At 47.5% G+C, this 14,141-nt stretch overlaps 3 protein-coding genes across 3 annotated transcripts; all 3 read right to left on the minus strand.

The window, feature by feature from the left end:
• Nucleotides 1–2,430: 2,430 nt before the first annotated feature.
• Nucleotides 2,431–3,590, minus strand: LOC128731648 (alpha-ketoglutarate dehydrogenase component 4). Its single transcript, XM_053824780.1, has 4 exons — nt 3,526–3,590; nt 3,210–3,362; nt 2,679–2,945; nt 2,431–2,589 (listed from the first exon to the last, which is right to left on the minus strand). Exons 1-3 carry the CDS (start codon nt 3,526–3,528, stop codon nt 2,823–2,825), a joined length of 279 nt encoding a protein of 92 aa, XP_053680755.1. The 5' UTR covers nt 3,529–3,590; the 3' UTR covers nt 2,431–2,589; nt 2,679–2,822.
• Nucleotides 3,591–3,804: 214 nt separating this feature from the next.
• On the minus strand, nt 3,805–5,402 carry LOC128721532 (ubiquitin carboxyl-terminal hydrolase calypso). The gene has a single exon (XM_053815294.1). The coding sequence runs from the start codon at nt 5,400–5,402 to the stop codon at nt 3,915–3,917; it is 1,488 nt and encodes a 495-aa protein (XP_053671269.1). The 3' UTR covers nt 3,805–3,914.
• Nucleotides 5,403–7,671: 2,269 nt separating this feature from the next.
• On the minus strand, nt 7,672–12,314 carry LOC128721531 (clustered mitochondria protein homolog). Its single transcript, XM_053815293.1, has 5 exons — nt 9,135–12,314; nt 8,943–9,068; nt 8,630–8,845; nt 8,340–8,548; nt 7,672–8,243 (listed from the first exon to the last, which is right to left on the minus strand). The coding sequence occupies exons 1-5, from the start codon at nt 12,297–12,299 to the stop codon at nt 7,994–7,996; spliced, it is 3,966 nt and encodes a 1,321-aa protein (XP_053671268.1). The 5' UTR covers nt 12,300–12,314; the 3' UTR covers nt 7,672–7,993.
• Between the last annotated feature and the right edge of the window lie 1,827 nt (nt 12,315–14,141).

Raw genomic sequence — 14,141 nt, forward strand, 5'->3', positions numbered from 1 at the left:
AAGAATGCTACTTAATTATCAACATTTATCCGAATATCATTAATTAATTAACTATTTATAAACATGGCCTTTTCCGTAGCCTTCCTTTCCGCTGGTCGGGTGTTCATCGCCGTCCTTTTCACAGCCCGAGCGCATTATCCTGCTGATCCTGCCTCCCTGGGGGAATGCGTTTGGGGGTTCCTTTTCATGTGAGAAAATAAAGCGTAAAATTTGGTTCCATAGATGAAGAAACGGAACAATGTGGACTGGGGCAAAGGGATGGGGAAAAATATTCTCTCTCAGTTCCTGGGGGATGGATGCGCCGAGAGCCAACCACCACCAGTGGCAATAGCGCGACGAAGACGGATGGTGGATATATATATTTTTTTTTTGTGGAAACACCATCCCACCGGATGACGAGGGGTCGTGTTATCAAAAGTATCCTCATTGGCACGATTGTTATTATTAATATGGTTAACGGCTTTCAGTTCGGCCCATTGCCTTTTCGTATGACATTTTTTGACGGTGTAGTTTTTTTTCTCTACCAGTGCACGCAAAAGGTAATTATCGTGCATTCTGAGGGCTACATTCGTGATCGAAGAGAAACACGAATAACCCAAAAAACGAGGCGGCGGGAGAACGTACCGAACGGCGACAGCAATTGCACATAATAACGATTAATAATTTGCACCACGCACGGCTCATGAATGCATTCTGCAAAAGGGTCGCCGTGGCGCGTATGTCGTGGGCACAAAACGAAGCGAACTGTTAAAACGTTGCTAAAGTATTTTGTCGGACATCCCTAAATAGGCGGTAGAAAAGCCGATTGGGAAAAGGACACGGGGTGGAAATTTATGTCTACAGGGAATGAATAACATTTTGCAGCTTTAAGTTTGAATGGTTTTTGTGTACCCATAAAAGACTAGCGGGAATTGAATGCAGATTCTATGTGTGGGGACCAAAAACGTGCTAGTTGCTATTATGCGAAATGGTCGATACTCTCCGTTATGAATATGCTTTAGTTTCACAGTAAAAGGCAATTGTTAAACGATTGAAAATGATTGCATGATGTGACTTACAGGGAATCCTGTTATGATTTACAAAAGAAATAGTACCAGAAGCAAACAGTATTAGTCAGAAAGTGATTCTTCTACCGCCCTGAAACACACATAATATTCCATGGAACTTAAAATAACCCCCTTAAGCACGAAATCCAATAACAGCAAACTCACTGAATTCTCTTCGAATAAATGAGATGAAACCTCTATTACTCGCCGACACACTGTCATCAAACTAGGAAACGCTTTTTGGCGAAATTCTGCAGCAAATTTCCCACACTAACCAGAGCACCGCGATAAATAGCGATAAAATTTAAACGAATGTATTAAAACTATCTCCCGGCAGGGACACCGGCACGAGGGGAATAAAGCGAGACGAACAAGAGTGGAACGAATAATTTGGAAGCCAAAAAGTCATTATCGAAAACATGGTCAGAGTGCCCGGTTTCGACAAACGGCAAGCGCGCATCATCGCACGCACGCACAAGCGCACACATATTATTATCATCCCACGGAGAGGAGTGGCTGAACCGGAAAATGCCTCCAAAAGGTCGGTGGGGAAAATTTAATAAAATGCCTTCATCACACGCTTACGTTTTGTCCTGCCAAGCGGCATATGGCAGGGGCACGAGTTGCGAAAGGAATGCCAGTGGAGCATTTTCATAACCAATGTCCTTGCGGCACTCGATCGATGGTGCCCTCTGACGGTCGGAACAGCCTTTTGAACAAAACGGTTTACTATCTGTTTTTTCCTACCATGGTAAAACAGGGCTTTGCTAGCTATTTAACAGCAATTGGCTTGCTTTGATCAAGCAAGCGCATGCATCGCTTGTCGCCATAATCCAGGAACTGCAACACAGGATCAGAAGGACTTTTTTATCACTGTCCTCATGCTGTATCCCTTGTGAAGATCCTGAGAAACGTGGTTCAGTGCTTGCATATCTTCGGTGGACACTTCGAATCCAACCCACATTGGACTTGACTGGTTATCCAACTGGGTCGATGCATGCTGCAAACAGTGATAATAGGGATTGCCTTCGTACGGTCACGCACGTCCAAAAGCCCCGTCAAAATGGCAACGCTAAATGAATAGTTAATATAATTGAATATTATCGTTAATTAACCGCACCGAGAGCGAGCCGTTGTTTTAATCATCCCGTACATACGCACGGTGGTATTAATGGATTAAAATTGATGTCAAAATTGACGGTACGGCACGTAGCCGTCCATTTAAAGTAGGCTTAAAGAATCAAACACGATGAACGGTACGATCTTGGGATGGTTTCCACAGTCGCAGAGTCGCATCATCTTCGTTAAGAAATTCGTTACCGCAGCTCAAAAGCTCTATCGGATGTAGACACAATAAGCACGCGGAACGTACTAGTTTACCTTCGTTATTATTAGCACCATTCTGGATTTCGTTAGATGATTTCTTGTGTTCCGAGAGCATGCACCGCCGCCTGCTCCGATGGAAGAGTGGTGGCCGCAATTTAATGTACATTCTGCAAACGAGATCCCGCTCGACGATGTTCCAGAGACAACTGCTACGTTCCTAAAACATTCAATCACACGATGAGTTCAGAACCGGGTGAATAATTTCGATTTCCTGATGTGAACAAACCGATTTGGAATAATTCTTACATTTCAATAGCACGCTTAAATGATTTTGCTGCATCTATTCGCATTGCCGACATTTTTCTAGTGACTAGGGAAGGGAACGCCGCCTCGACTCGCTGTAATGTAGGGATGATGGAGAGATTACACATGATGGAGATGTCGCGGGACTTAAGCCGGCGGTCCACCACGGTTGATCCATTCCATCTCGACGTCATCGATCGGTTTCCTGCGGTACCGAGGTGGCAGCTGCCATTCTTCGATCGCTTCTCCGGACGACACCGATCGGGCGTGCTAAAAATGGAACGCATATGTTGGCATACCACGACACCCCGTGGGAGTGGAAAAAGAAGAAGAAAAAACGGAAATATTAGTATTCTTCTTACGCTACAATGGAAACGGGTGAACTGTAAACAATTATGTAATCGACGGAAGAGGTGCGAGTTTTCTTCAAAGGAAATTTTTGAATCAATAAAGCACTACTCAGTGACACTCTTCGTAAGAAAACGTGGCATCCTCGTCTAAGGCTCACATGGACATCATTCACAGGGCACTTACCGCTGGAGCAGCAGCAGCGCCGGCGGAACCACTGGTACCACTAGTCGTATGGCCGGCCGACTCTAGGAACGGGCCTCCCTTTCGGAACTTAATCAACGGCACACGGCGCGCGGAAGAGAGCACCGATCGCAACATTACCATGGCGTGCTGAATCTGCCGGGGTTTAGGAACGTGTCGTTGTTGGCCGGGCGTTGGCGGACGGTCGCGATTAGAATCCCGTCGATATCAACAAACCACCCAAAGGGAGCAGAGAATTCACGTGTCTTCTTCTTCTTGCAATGTGAATCGTATCCGTTTCCGATTCTTATCGATTTACCATGCTCTATCAGCTGATTCCCTCTAGCTTGTTGCAGCTGCTGCTATTTGTGAAGCACTTTAACTTCGATTAGATATGATATAAATGTATTTTTACGCCGAAAAATTGCAAAATTCTCTTCCCTAACGCAAACCGATCGAAACAACCGCGCACTTTCACTTTGACGTGACAAATGTCAATTTCAAAGAAGATCCAGCGTCAAAAGCGTATTCGTTGAATAATTTCTCAATTTTCTCTCATTTTTATTTTGTTAAAAAAATGCCATACAAATTCTTTTTACGAATGAGTATCGTACTAAATTTATTGTTACACGAGTATCAAAAGAACAGTAAAAAAGAGAATAAGATCAGATATGAGTAATCTTAGTCCGCCCGACCGATTCCAGGACCTTACTTCCTCTTGCGACACTTAGCTCGTCCGCGACGCCGTTTGGAGCCTGGAGCCTTTGGAGAGGTCCCGTTGGTGGCGGTCGCTTTTTTGTAACTTCTTGAGATCGCCCTACTGGCACTGTTTTGCATACCACCCAGGCTGGGCTTCCGGTTAGCGATGAGATCCTGCGAGACCAGCTCAGCCAGCACACCCTGATGCGCTAGCATGGATAGAAACGTACAGATAAACTCGTCGTAATTGTGCGTCCGTCTACAGTCGTCCAGCTTGAATCGATCGCGCTTTTCATTCTCGTCGATCAGGTGCTGTTCGGTGATCGTTATCTCCGACTCCAGGTTCTTCAGCAACGATAGAAGATCCTTCGGTGAAAACGTACCGGCGCCGATGAACGAGGAGGGCGGCGAGGGTGGGGAAGGATCACGCTCCCGTTTTATCTCCGTTTCGCCGACAATTTCTACAGATTCCGATGAGCTATTCATCGACACGAAGGATTCCAGCTCCTTCGACATCGAAACAGACGATGAAGTCGACTGATCGTGATGTTTTACGTCCTTCATCGCCAGCAGCTCTGAATACTCGTCCGACAGCTTCACAGGGGTCGATTCTGGTTCCTTCTTTACGGCAGCTCCCAACGCACGTGTGCTGCTGGAAGTTGCCACCGAGGACGATGATTCTTTCTTCTCCGATTTCAGTAGCTTTTCCAAAGCGGCCGACACGATCGTTTGATTCGTGCGAAGCATCTTCAGCTTATGCGTGATGGCAATGCGTCGGTCGGGCACAACAGCCATCAGATTGAACCGGATGTCCTGCTCACCGGTCGTGATCCCCAATCGGTCGGACATAACTCGACGGAACTTATCCGTCCATGCCTCCTTCTCACCCCAAGGTCCATGATCCATCGGAAATGGTTTCAATCCGTCCAGCTCGAACAATCGGCCTTCGATAGGGACAAACGACACGAAGTGAAATGCTTCTCCAGTGAAGCGGCCTGTGCTTACGCCGGAATTTCGATCCATCCGTCTGCGGGCCTGTGGCATAGCGTGCGAATTGTGAGCGCATGCCAGCTCCGGGGTGTTCCCAATCGCCCAGCCCTTGTTCTCCGGACTCATGCCCTTCGTGTGTACCTTTAGCCGGCTGAGTGTGGTGCCGAGATCAATGTCGGAACAGTTCAATAGCACTGACAGCAGTGCGTGTGTAGCGCAGCTGTTGGGAACCACCTGCTGGGCGAAGAAAATGTTGTTCACTGCATCCTCGTCCTTCACGTAGATGTCTGTGGTTTCCACAATCTTGCGCCTAGCGCGACGCTCTTCGATCCAACGGAACAGAAAGATGAACCCGTACACCTGGCCCTCGAGGTTCTTCTGCAAATCGTAGATCTCCTCGACCTGCACGCCTTTCACTCCAAAATCCTCCAGCAGGAGCGTAAACAAACCGGGATCACTCTCCAGCTCCAGCCAGCCGTCCGTCAGTCGGTTTATATCGACCGGCATTTCGTCGTTTTCCCTGTCGACGACACAAAACAACAACTACCAACCAACATTGGCCAAATACAATCTGTTGAGAAACAAACGAAATCCACAATTTAACTCCGTTCTTTCTCGTTTGCAACTTTGTTTACCTTTTCACCAGGACGCCGTGATTGTCAAACTATGCTGTCAAAATGCTGTTACATTGCTGCTGCATTTGCCACGCTAAGGTGTTATACGCAGTCCTGCGAACACACGATGCCTCATTCTTTAGTACCTTAGCGATTACCTATTAGTATTTGGTAGTATCCTACACTCCCTGCGACGGTACAATCTCCATAGGTTTATGTATGCATGCTCTTTTACACACGTGTAGACCCATCCATAGCAGACTACACAACATAAGCTTCAGCAATTTAAAAATATCTAATAATTAAATTTATTTAAAAAATTCTATCAAAAAGTTGCGTTTTGGAACTCTACGTTGATAATTTTATTGTTTGTGTTTGTTCGATCTTCCTCCATCCATTCACTGTTCTGCGTTAGTTCACTCTCGCATTCTTGTTAAAATTACAGCAGCGCCCATCTGCTTTGATATCCTTCTCCCGTGTGCTCTGCCTGCAGCAGCAAGTGGTAGATCTCGGTTCGATCTCGGTGATTATTGTTCTCACGGGTTCCGTTTAAGGGTCGAAACAGAGCAATTAGCTCAATCGTAAGCTACCGCTTCCCTTCTGTTATGGAATTTCTTCCGCGCACTCTCGTTTGGCAGCATATTAGCGATAGTACCGCACGGTGATCAGGCGAGATTGCTTCACATTTCGGCACATTCTGGCAAACGCACCTTTTGTATAATTGTATATGCTCGTGTCACTTTGCACCTATTGTCTTTTTCCTTAACGATGCTTAAGAATCTGATCCACCAACACGTGCGTCATCGAAACAAACGGTCCGTCGATCGCAGGTTGATATTCGCTGCTATGCTAATTAATGATTGATTTATCCGACAGGGCGTAGCACCACGTAATCGGCACCTCCCAGCAGCAATAAATTGTGGTTACATTTGATTGTGGCACTACTACGTTATGAAAGCCTAGCTAAATTTCACACCCACGTGGCAAGCAACCACGTGCGAAGTACAACAGTTCTGATTTCACCTGTCACAGAACCGTCACAATTAGTCCCGTTTGTTGCATATCGAAGATCAACTACACGATCCTTCAAGGGTGTGACGAGCAGGATGATTTTGTGACTATCTGCGAGCGAGACTAGTAGTAATTTATTTAGGATCTATTTCTAAAGTGATGCATTTGCGGTGTTCTCCTAGCTGCCACTTCTCAGTATGGACCGTACACCAGATTCGAATCCAGAGTGTATGCGATACTAGTAGACAAATGGAACTACTTCTATTGCAACCGTGCGCGCTTTCAAACGAAAACGACCAAAACCAAACCAGTGGCTAATGCAAAAGCGCGCTTTATGCGTGTATGTTCGACGGTGCCCAGTAAGTGTAAGCTACTTTGGTTGAGAGTTATTTTATGATCGGAGGCAACGCTGACTAGTGTGGAACACAATTTTGCTTGGCGTGGGGTGTAGTGTGTGTGTATGTGGAAAGCTCTTACTTTGCTTAAAGACTATTGGCGGGCTTATCCTTAGTGTTTCTTCCAATACACAGAAATATCTCTTGATTTATTTTCGTTCAGATTCGCTTGAGTGTTATATCCTCATCGTTTGCTGCGCAGGCGATGTTCATTGCACTGATTTTAACTGCATATCCTTGCCTTAGCATGCCGTACGCAAGTGCACTAGGATATATGCAGGGTGTGTTTTAAAGGAACTGAAGTATGAGGTACTAATTAAATGGCTAATTAATTCATTTGATTTTTAGTTTTGCATTTCGGCTCTTTGACGCACCTACTACCAGAACAAAATTTATTCTTATCCTCGGCTACCCTATGGCTCATTATTCCAGCACTTTACTTCAGGCTTCCACCATGAATTTACATGCACCATTTGTGATTAACGTACAAAACTGTCGAAGTCTTAGCTGCATGCTGCATGCAGGGAAAACAAACAAACTTAACCAACGTTGATCGATACCTATATTCTAAGTAAAGAGCAAAAAATTGAATTACTTGTCAATACTACGATTGACGGTGCCATCGGTCCACTGTCGTAATGTGGCACACCAACTAATGTAAAGGGAACACTACACTACACTAATTGTGCTACAACTATAACCAAAAACAAAAAATATGAAGGAAATGGGATTTAACTGTTGATTTCCTATTCGAAGATACTAGAGCTACGAAAAAAGGCACAGCATTTGATACACGCTGGTAGATGAAACACTTCACGGGCATAGGAAGCGTTACGAGGCCGAACTCAAGCTATGGTAAGATTTTATATCAAACTATAAACTAACACAATATTCATATCCCTTGGGCAATTGACGCAAATTGTGTATGTGTGTGACTGTGCGTATGTGATTGTATGTGTCACACGTTAGTGGTGTTTTCACATTTCTGAAAATTATATAAAAAAACAACGAACTTCGCTTTAATTCAGGACCCAAGGCATATCGCAACTGCAGCTAGCGCCATCGAGCCTTGATGTTTTCAGCTCGACAGCGCCTCTATGGGTTTTGCCGTCTCTAATTGCTCTACGCCAAGGGGTTTCTTCTCGTCATCCTGTTCCTCGAACGGAATACCAGCGGCCGTTTTCTGCATCGTTTCCATCAACATACGATCGACTTCCTCCTGATTTGCTTGCACTGGCATCGTCGTGGACGATTGTTGTCCCTGGCTTTGGCCGGTTTCTTTCTGGCGTTTTTCGATTTCGTTCTTGAAATTGGCAATTTCTTTGGAACTGCAAAATGAATCCGTAAATGGCCACACCATGATTTACAATGTTATTCCATGTAGTGCCAGTTGTTTGTCCAACGAATGCCATTCGTTTACTCACCTAATTTGTACAAATATGATACCATTGATCGCATTCAGCATATCTAATACCGAACCCATCGAAGGTGGTTGAATGTGGATCGGCGGAAGACCGGTGCTGAGCAACTTGCCGTTGGCGTAGTTCATCTTCTTTTGTAATACGACCGCTTGTTGTGTCAGATGGCGAAGGCATTCGGATGATTCCTGTGTCTTTTCGTGCGTTTCGCCGAGCTGGAGAAATTAGAAACGATAAATAAATTTATTACATACCTTATAACACAGAGTAATGGAATGCTTGAAGGTATAGTTTACCTGCTGCTTGTAAATTGCATACGTCTCCTTCTCGTTGACCAACGCAGAACGGAAGTCGCCCATGCAGCTTTGCGTTCGCGCCACCAGATGATAGCTGACAGCTACCTTTAAGGACTTTTCTCCGTAGTACCGAATGTTCAATGCAAGCGCATGCTCGAGGAAACGCAGTGACAGCTCGTACTCACCGACCGCGTGAAGGATCAGGCTGATGTTGCTCTGCGAAGTAAAATACATACATAAAATCATAATCAATTTATAATCCACATCGAAATTCAATTTTCCAAAGCACAACAAAGATACAACGGATACTTACGTCCATCAACGCGATGTCGGGATGATTCTCACCGCACACGATCGTGGCCAAATACCGGGCGCGGTACAACAGCTTTAGGGCGGTGCTAATTTGACTATTTGCAAAACAGTACAATGCAAGGTGAGCCTGAAAATGAGAGCTCATCAACTCCTGTGTCTAACTGCAATAACCAGCTTCCCTTAGAAAACTCACATATTCTGAAATGGTGTACGGATGGTCGATGCCATTCACACGTTCGCTCATCAACACGGCACGCTGCTGGATGGCAAGGGCTTCTTGGGGATCTCCCATAATGTAACTAAGGCGAGCGAGCATACGCAAACACTGAGCATTTTCCGGGTGCATTGCTCCGTACACGTTGTTGAGGAGGTTGAGCGCCTCACTGATCAACCCGTAACCCTCTTGTAGGTAGCCGTGCTGGATCTTCGTCTGTCCGGTTGTGTAGAAGTTGTACGCGTCCGAGGCACGTGGGTTGATGTGCTTCACTACCGGGAACACGTTTACGATGTCCGCGTCGGAGAACGCTGGCCGGTTTCGCTGATCAAACGCGTACTCCTGCAGCAAAATCTGCACGCCGGTCTTCAAGCAGAACGCCCGCAGCAAACTGATCTTCTGTAGCTTGAACGCCACGATGAGCGGTTCGATCGATTCGACAGGTGCTGCTGGCTTACCTTCCTTTGAAGGTTCCACCACCAATTCAAAGTCCCAGTACGATTTTAGTTCCTGCCGAATCTGCACCCATAGCGCCTTCGAAGTCAACGATTGCCACTCGTTGTTATCGGTCAACGGAGCAGTAAAAGTGGCCTTACGACCGGAACCACCCTTACCACCACGTTTGCTCTGTTTGCTTTGCTTTTTACCTCCAGAAGAAGACGATTTTGGTCCGAACTCATCCGTCAGCTGACCGTCAGTTTCACTACCTTCCCCATTGCCAACAGGCGTGTAACCTCCGGTGGAAACAGTTAGGAAGCAATTCAAAAAGTGGCTGATAGCCGCCGCCATGCTCATCACGTCCGTGTGCTGCAAGTAGGCGGTAAAAATGTGCTTCGCAGCACGAACGATCAGCTCCGACACGGCGATTGCGTGCAGGTATTCCAGTTGCTTGATCTTCGCCAAATGTTCCACCACCTTGCCCAAGTAACGAACGTTGATGCCACGGTTGTGCAGCAGCTCGGTCAACGTCACACCGTCCATTGGGGCCGATGAATGATCCAGACACTCATGCACGAAAGTCGGAATCTGGTGCTTCAGCAGGAACTCGGCCGCATCCTTCACGAGCTGCTTCTGACGGCGCAACGAACACGCACCTGCCGACTCATCGTCCACGTGCCGAATGCCCGGAGAGTACACGTCCGGATTGAAGCGAATGTCGAACTCGTACTCCTTCAGCGAACCAACCGCTTCGCAGGCTCGCTTTACTACTTCCTTGCTTTCGTTCTTCTGATCGATTGAAATAAGCGACTCGACTAGCTTCTTCGTTTCCGCTGCATTATCCGCCTTTGGGATGGAACGTGCCACTTCCTTGGCATCTGCTTTGACATCCTTGACATCCTTGGCATCCGTCTTTTCTTCCTCCGCGACACCTTCAATGGCGGGTGAGGATTTCGTATCCTCCGTGGATGTTTTCATCATCGCCGCGGCTGCCTTTTGTTCCTGCTTCTTCTTCACACACTGCTGTAGCTGCACGGCCGCGTGCTTCATGAACATCACATAGCGATTCTCCGCAAACGCCTCGAGCAGTTCCTGACGCAGACAGCACAGCTTATGCCGGTGCTCGACCGGGAAGCCCATCGCTTGGCTATCCTTGCTGACCGCTTCCTCCTCCGCTGGCAGCACGAGGAAGTTAACGTCCGGCGGGAACGTACGCAGTAGGTCAAGAATGTAGTGTCGCCCGTCGTTGCCGATGATACCTTTGCATTCGACTGACGAGCACAGCTCGACCGCTTCCTGTTTATCGTTGTACACGCTATGAGGCAGGATCTTAAGGTGCTTCCCGGCAGCATTCAGCAGCTCGAGATACTTCGGGTGCGACAGCACCGTCTTGCCGAAATCGATCGACCCGTACACAACGGATTGGTCCTGTTCCCGCTCCAGGATGCCCGGGATAATGGACTGTGCCGTGACGCGGTACCCACGGTAATCGATCACAACCGTACCGAGCGTGTAGAGGCCCTCCACATCCACGGCGCTATAAACGCGCACACCGTGCAGATCGTTGCGTGGTGCCACGAAGGCAGCCGCATCCCCTCCCAGCTCCTTATAGTGGTCCCGGACATCAAACCCGAGCGAGAAGAAAATATTGTTCCAGATGAACATCTGCGTTTTGGCGTCCTCGCCCGGGTTGATCGGCATTACGTTGCCGTCGATCACAGCCATGGCGCCTCGTGTGGCCGCCGTCACGAAATCGCTGTGCACCTTGAAGATGGCTCGCTCCCGCAACAACCGTTCGGGCAGGGTGGCTCTCGGCAACTCCCGAGTCGTCTGCAGTTCTTCATTCCAATCGCGCGTCTGTCCCGGGATGTGCTCTTCGTAACCGAGCTTGGACGAAAACGTGTCCTCCGCACGAATTGCATCGATTGTATGCTCCAGGGCTGGTGCCGACCACGTGTACACCTGATACGGCGTCGCAACACGCTCGAACGGATGCCGCTGGGTGCGTTTCTTTTGCATCTGCGTGAAGCAGCGCCGGAACGTGGCCGAGATTTGCGACAGCAGATCGATCAGCGAATGCGAGAGATAACTCGGGTTGGCCGGCTGTGGGTTGAACGTGTCGTCCGTTGACTGGTTAACGTAGAAACCGCGCGAACAGGCGGAAATGTGCAGCCTCTTGTCCTCCATCGTGACCACGTACAAATACATCAGGTCCCCGTGTAGCTTACGAGGACCGGGAGGAGGATTCCACGCGGACGTCGTCAACACCTTCAGCGGCTGGGGCGTACCTTTTCGTCCAGTGCCGGGTTGCAGCGGCAACAGAGGTCGTTCCTTCGCTCCGGGCATTATGAAGTCAGGTGGCGTGCAATCGACACTTTCCTGGCGCGTTTTCTTCTTCTCCATAATGTCACCCAACGTGATCGTATGTAGGAAGGTGAGCGAACTGCAGTCCACGCCGTTGTACGCATCGGCCGGATCCATCGACTTCAGTAAATCACGCACGTGGCGAACGTGAATGCGCGCCTCACGCATTGTGTACGGTTCCTCAACCACTCGAATCACCGAGCCTTCCTGCAGCCCTTCAATGTTCTTCAACTCAGCAAAGTTATCCAGCGTGCGACTATCAAGCTGCAACGAAAAGCACGTCCGATGGCATGTGTCCTCACGATCCATCAGCAGCTGATGGATCTCCTGCACTAGCTCCATGCTTGACACCTGGATTGAGAGCGGTTCCACACCAGGCGAAAGGATCTGCACTGTGAAGCCCGTTTCTTGCATCAGCTTCATCACGTCGTCCTCGCTGTTTAAGGACGATTCATTTTTGCTTCCACCACCGGCAACGCCACCATTTTTGTCCTCCGATTCACCGTTGGTGGCGGTCGGTACCGTTTCCGATTCTTCCGAGCTGAGATGCCCATTCAGTCCATTTTCCACGTGACCGTTACCGATCGCGGCGTTTCCTCCTTCCTCTGCGGTTGGAAGCGTCTTGGATTTCCCATTCTGTTTTTTGTTCTTTGCAAATCCTAGAAAATAAAACGCACGGTTAATGAGAGCTAGTGCGGTAATTTGATGTCAGTGGTTTAGGAAATTGATATAGCCCAACGCCTGGAGTACAGAGACGCAATCGGAAACGATCCTAAACAACTTCACGCCAGTACTATCGTCACTAGATCATGTGACACTCTCGTAACATCTACTGGTACTCTTCATTCGCTTCTCCTGACGTCACATTCATGAACAAATTCAACTTCAGTTCCACATCTCCTTTATGCAAACTCGAAAACATTGGCCAAAGAGAAAAAAGAAAACATTACGTAAAACGATGCTTCAAGATACGCGGAACGATCGCATTCTCAGCACAAAATGTAACGAGACAAACTTCTCTTTCGGTGTGAATGTTATACAAAAATAGCAACGCCAGTTCGTTCGTTCTCTCAGCAAAAGGACCCAACGCTGCTTGGGCGAGATGTGGCATCATTAAATACCGCTGCTTTGTAAACGCGCGATTTTGTTTGTTGGTCAGCGAATCAAAGGATACGGCGGCACGGTGGCTCATGTGAGACGAAAAGACCTTGAACTTTGGCGAGAATTCTTATTCCTATGGGTCGGTTTGGTGCGGATGATGTGGCCAAGCTTCTCATTAATTATCTGTACGCCTAATGAGCAGCGGAACAAAACGATGCCTTTATTCTGCAAGATGATGATGGATGTTTAAAGAGTTTTATCGGGATGGTTTTTGTTTGGCATTCACGAAACCCACTACAGTTGGTCTAACAACAATCGTAGCCATATTATGCTAGAAGTAAACATGTTTCTTAAAGGTAGAAAAAAATACCTCGTGATATAAAACATTATCTCTACAATATGAACTACTTCGCTTTGCTCATTCACGATCGCCCCACAAACAAGGTGCTAAACGAAAAAGATGCTCGAAACCTTGTCTGGCGCTAACTGTACCCAAAATGCACGCGGGAATACCGCTGCCACGTGATGGTTCGTACATTTAAATCATTCCCGCCAGACAGCGGCCCTTATGCACTTAAAAGCCCCAAACCCGGCGACGGATTGCGACCAAAGATGGGTGGCGCTGTTTATTTTTGTACATATCCATCTCTCCGGCTATTCTGGGACATGTGCCGCGCTCTATTGCTTCCTCTCCGATTGCTCCGAGTGACGGCATGCTATTGGAAAGATTACCTTAGCAATACCTCGTGGCTCACTGCACACTCAAAATAGATTTTACCAATAAGGGCTTACGGAGATCGGGAGTGTTGTCGAACCGCAACGAAAAGGATATTGAAAAAATCACGTGCTATGCGGGGCGCGCATTTGGTGCAGAGAGAATTTTGAACGCCACTGTACGAAGATGCACTGATGCATCCCCTTCATTAACATTGGAATAATTCTCCACAACATAAAAAGCGTGCATTATTGCAAACAGATTTTTGCTTGCATTTTTAACCACACACGCACACATAAACTGCTTGACAAGTGTGACTGAACCTTCGCTTCCTGTCCTGCAGCAGGGTAAAGAAAAGGGTGTTAATT

This window comes from Anopheles nili, chromosome 2, assembly GCF_943737925.1.
Source record: "Anopheles nili chromosome 2, idAnoNiliSN_F5_01, whole genome shotgun sequence".
NCBI lineage: Eukaryota > Metazoa > Arthropoda > Insecta > Diptera > Culicidae > Anopheles > Anopheles nili.

Excerpts from the sequence above, each read along its gene's own strand:
- LOC128731648 (XM_053824780.1), bottom strand. Across the intron at positions 2,946-3,209 it reads GCGCTGCTGCTGCTCCAGCG|CACGCCCGATCGGTGTCGTC; the intron begins GTAAGTGCCCTG and ends TTCCATTTTTAG.
- LOC128721532 (XM_053815294.1), bottom strand. The coding sequence starts at position 5,402 with ATGCCGGTCGATATAAACCGACTGACGGACGGCTGGCTGGAGCTGGAG.
- LOC128721531 (XM_053815293.1), bottom strand. The coding sequence starts at position 12,299 with ATGGAGCTAGTGCAGGAGATCCATCAGCTGCTGATGGATCGTGAGGAC. Across the intron at positions 8,846-8,942 it reads CCGACATCGCGTTGATGGAC|AGCAACATCAGCCTGATCCT; the intron begins GTAAGTATCCGT and ends TTTACTTCGCAG. Across the intron at positions 8,244-8,339 it reads ATCATATTTGTACAAATTAG|TTCCAAAGAAATTGCCAATT; the intron begins GTGAGTAAACGA and ends TTCATTTTGCAG.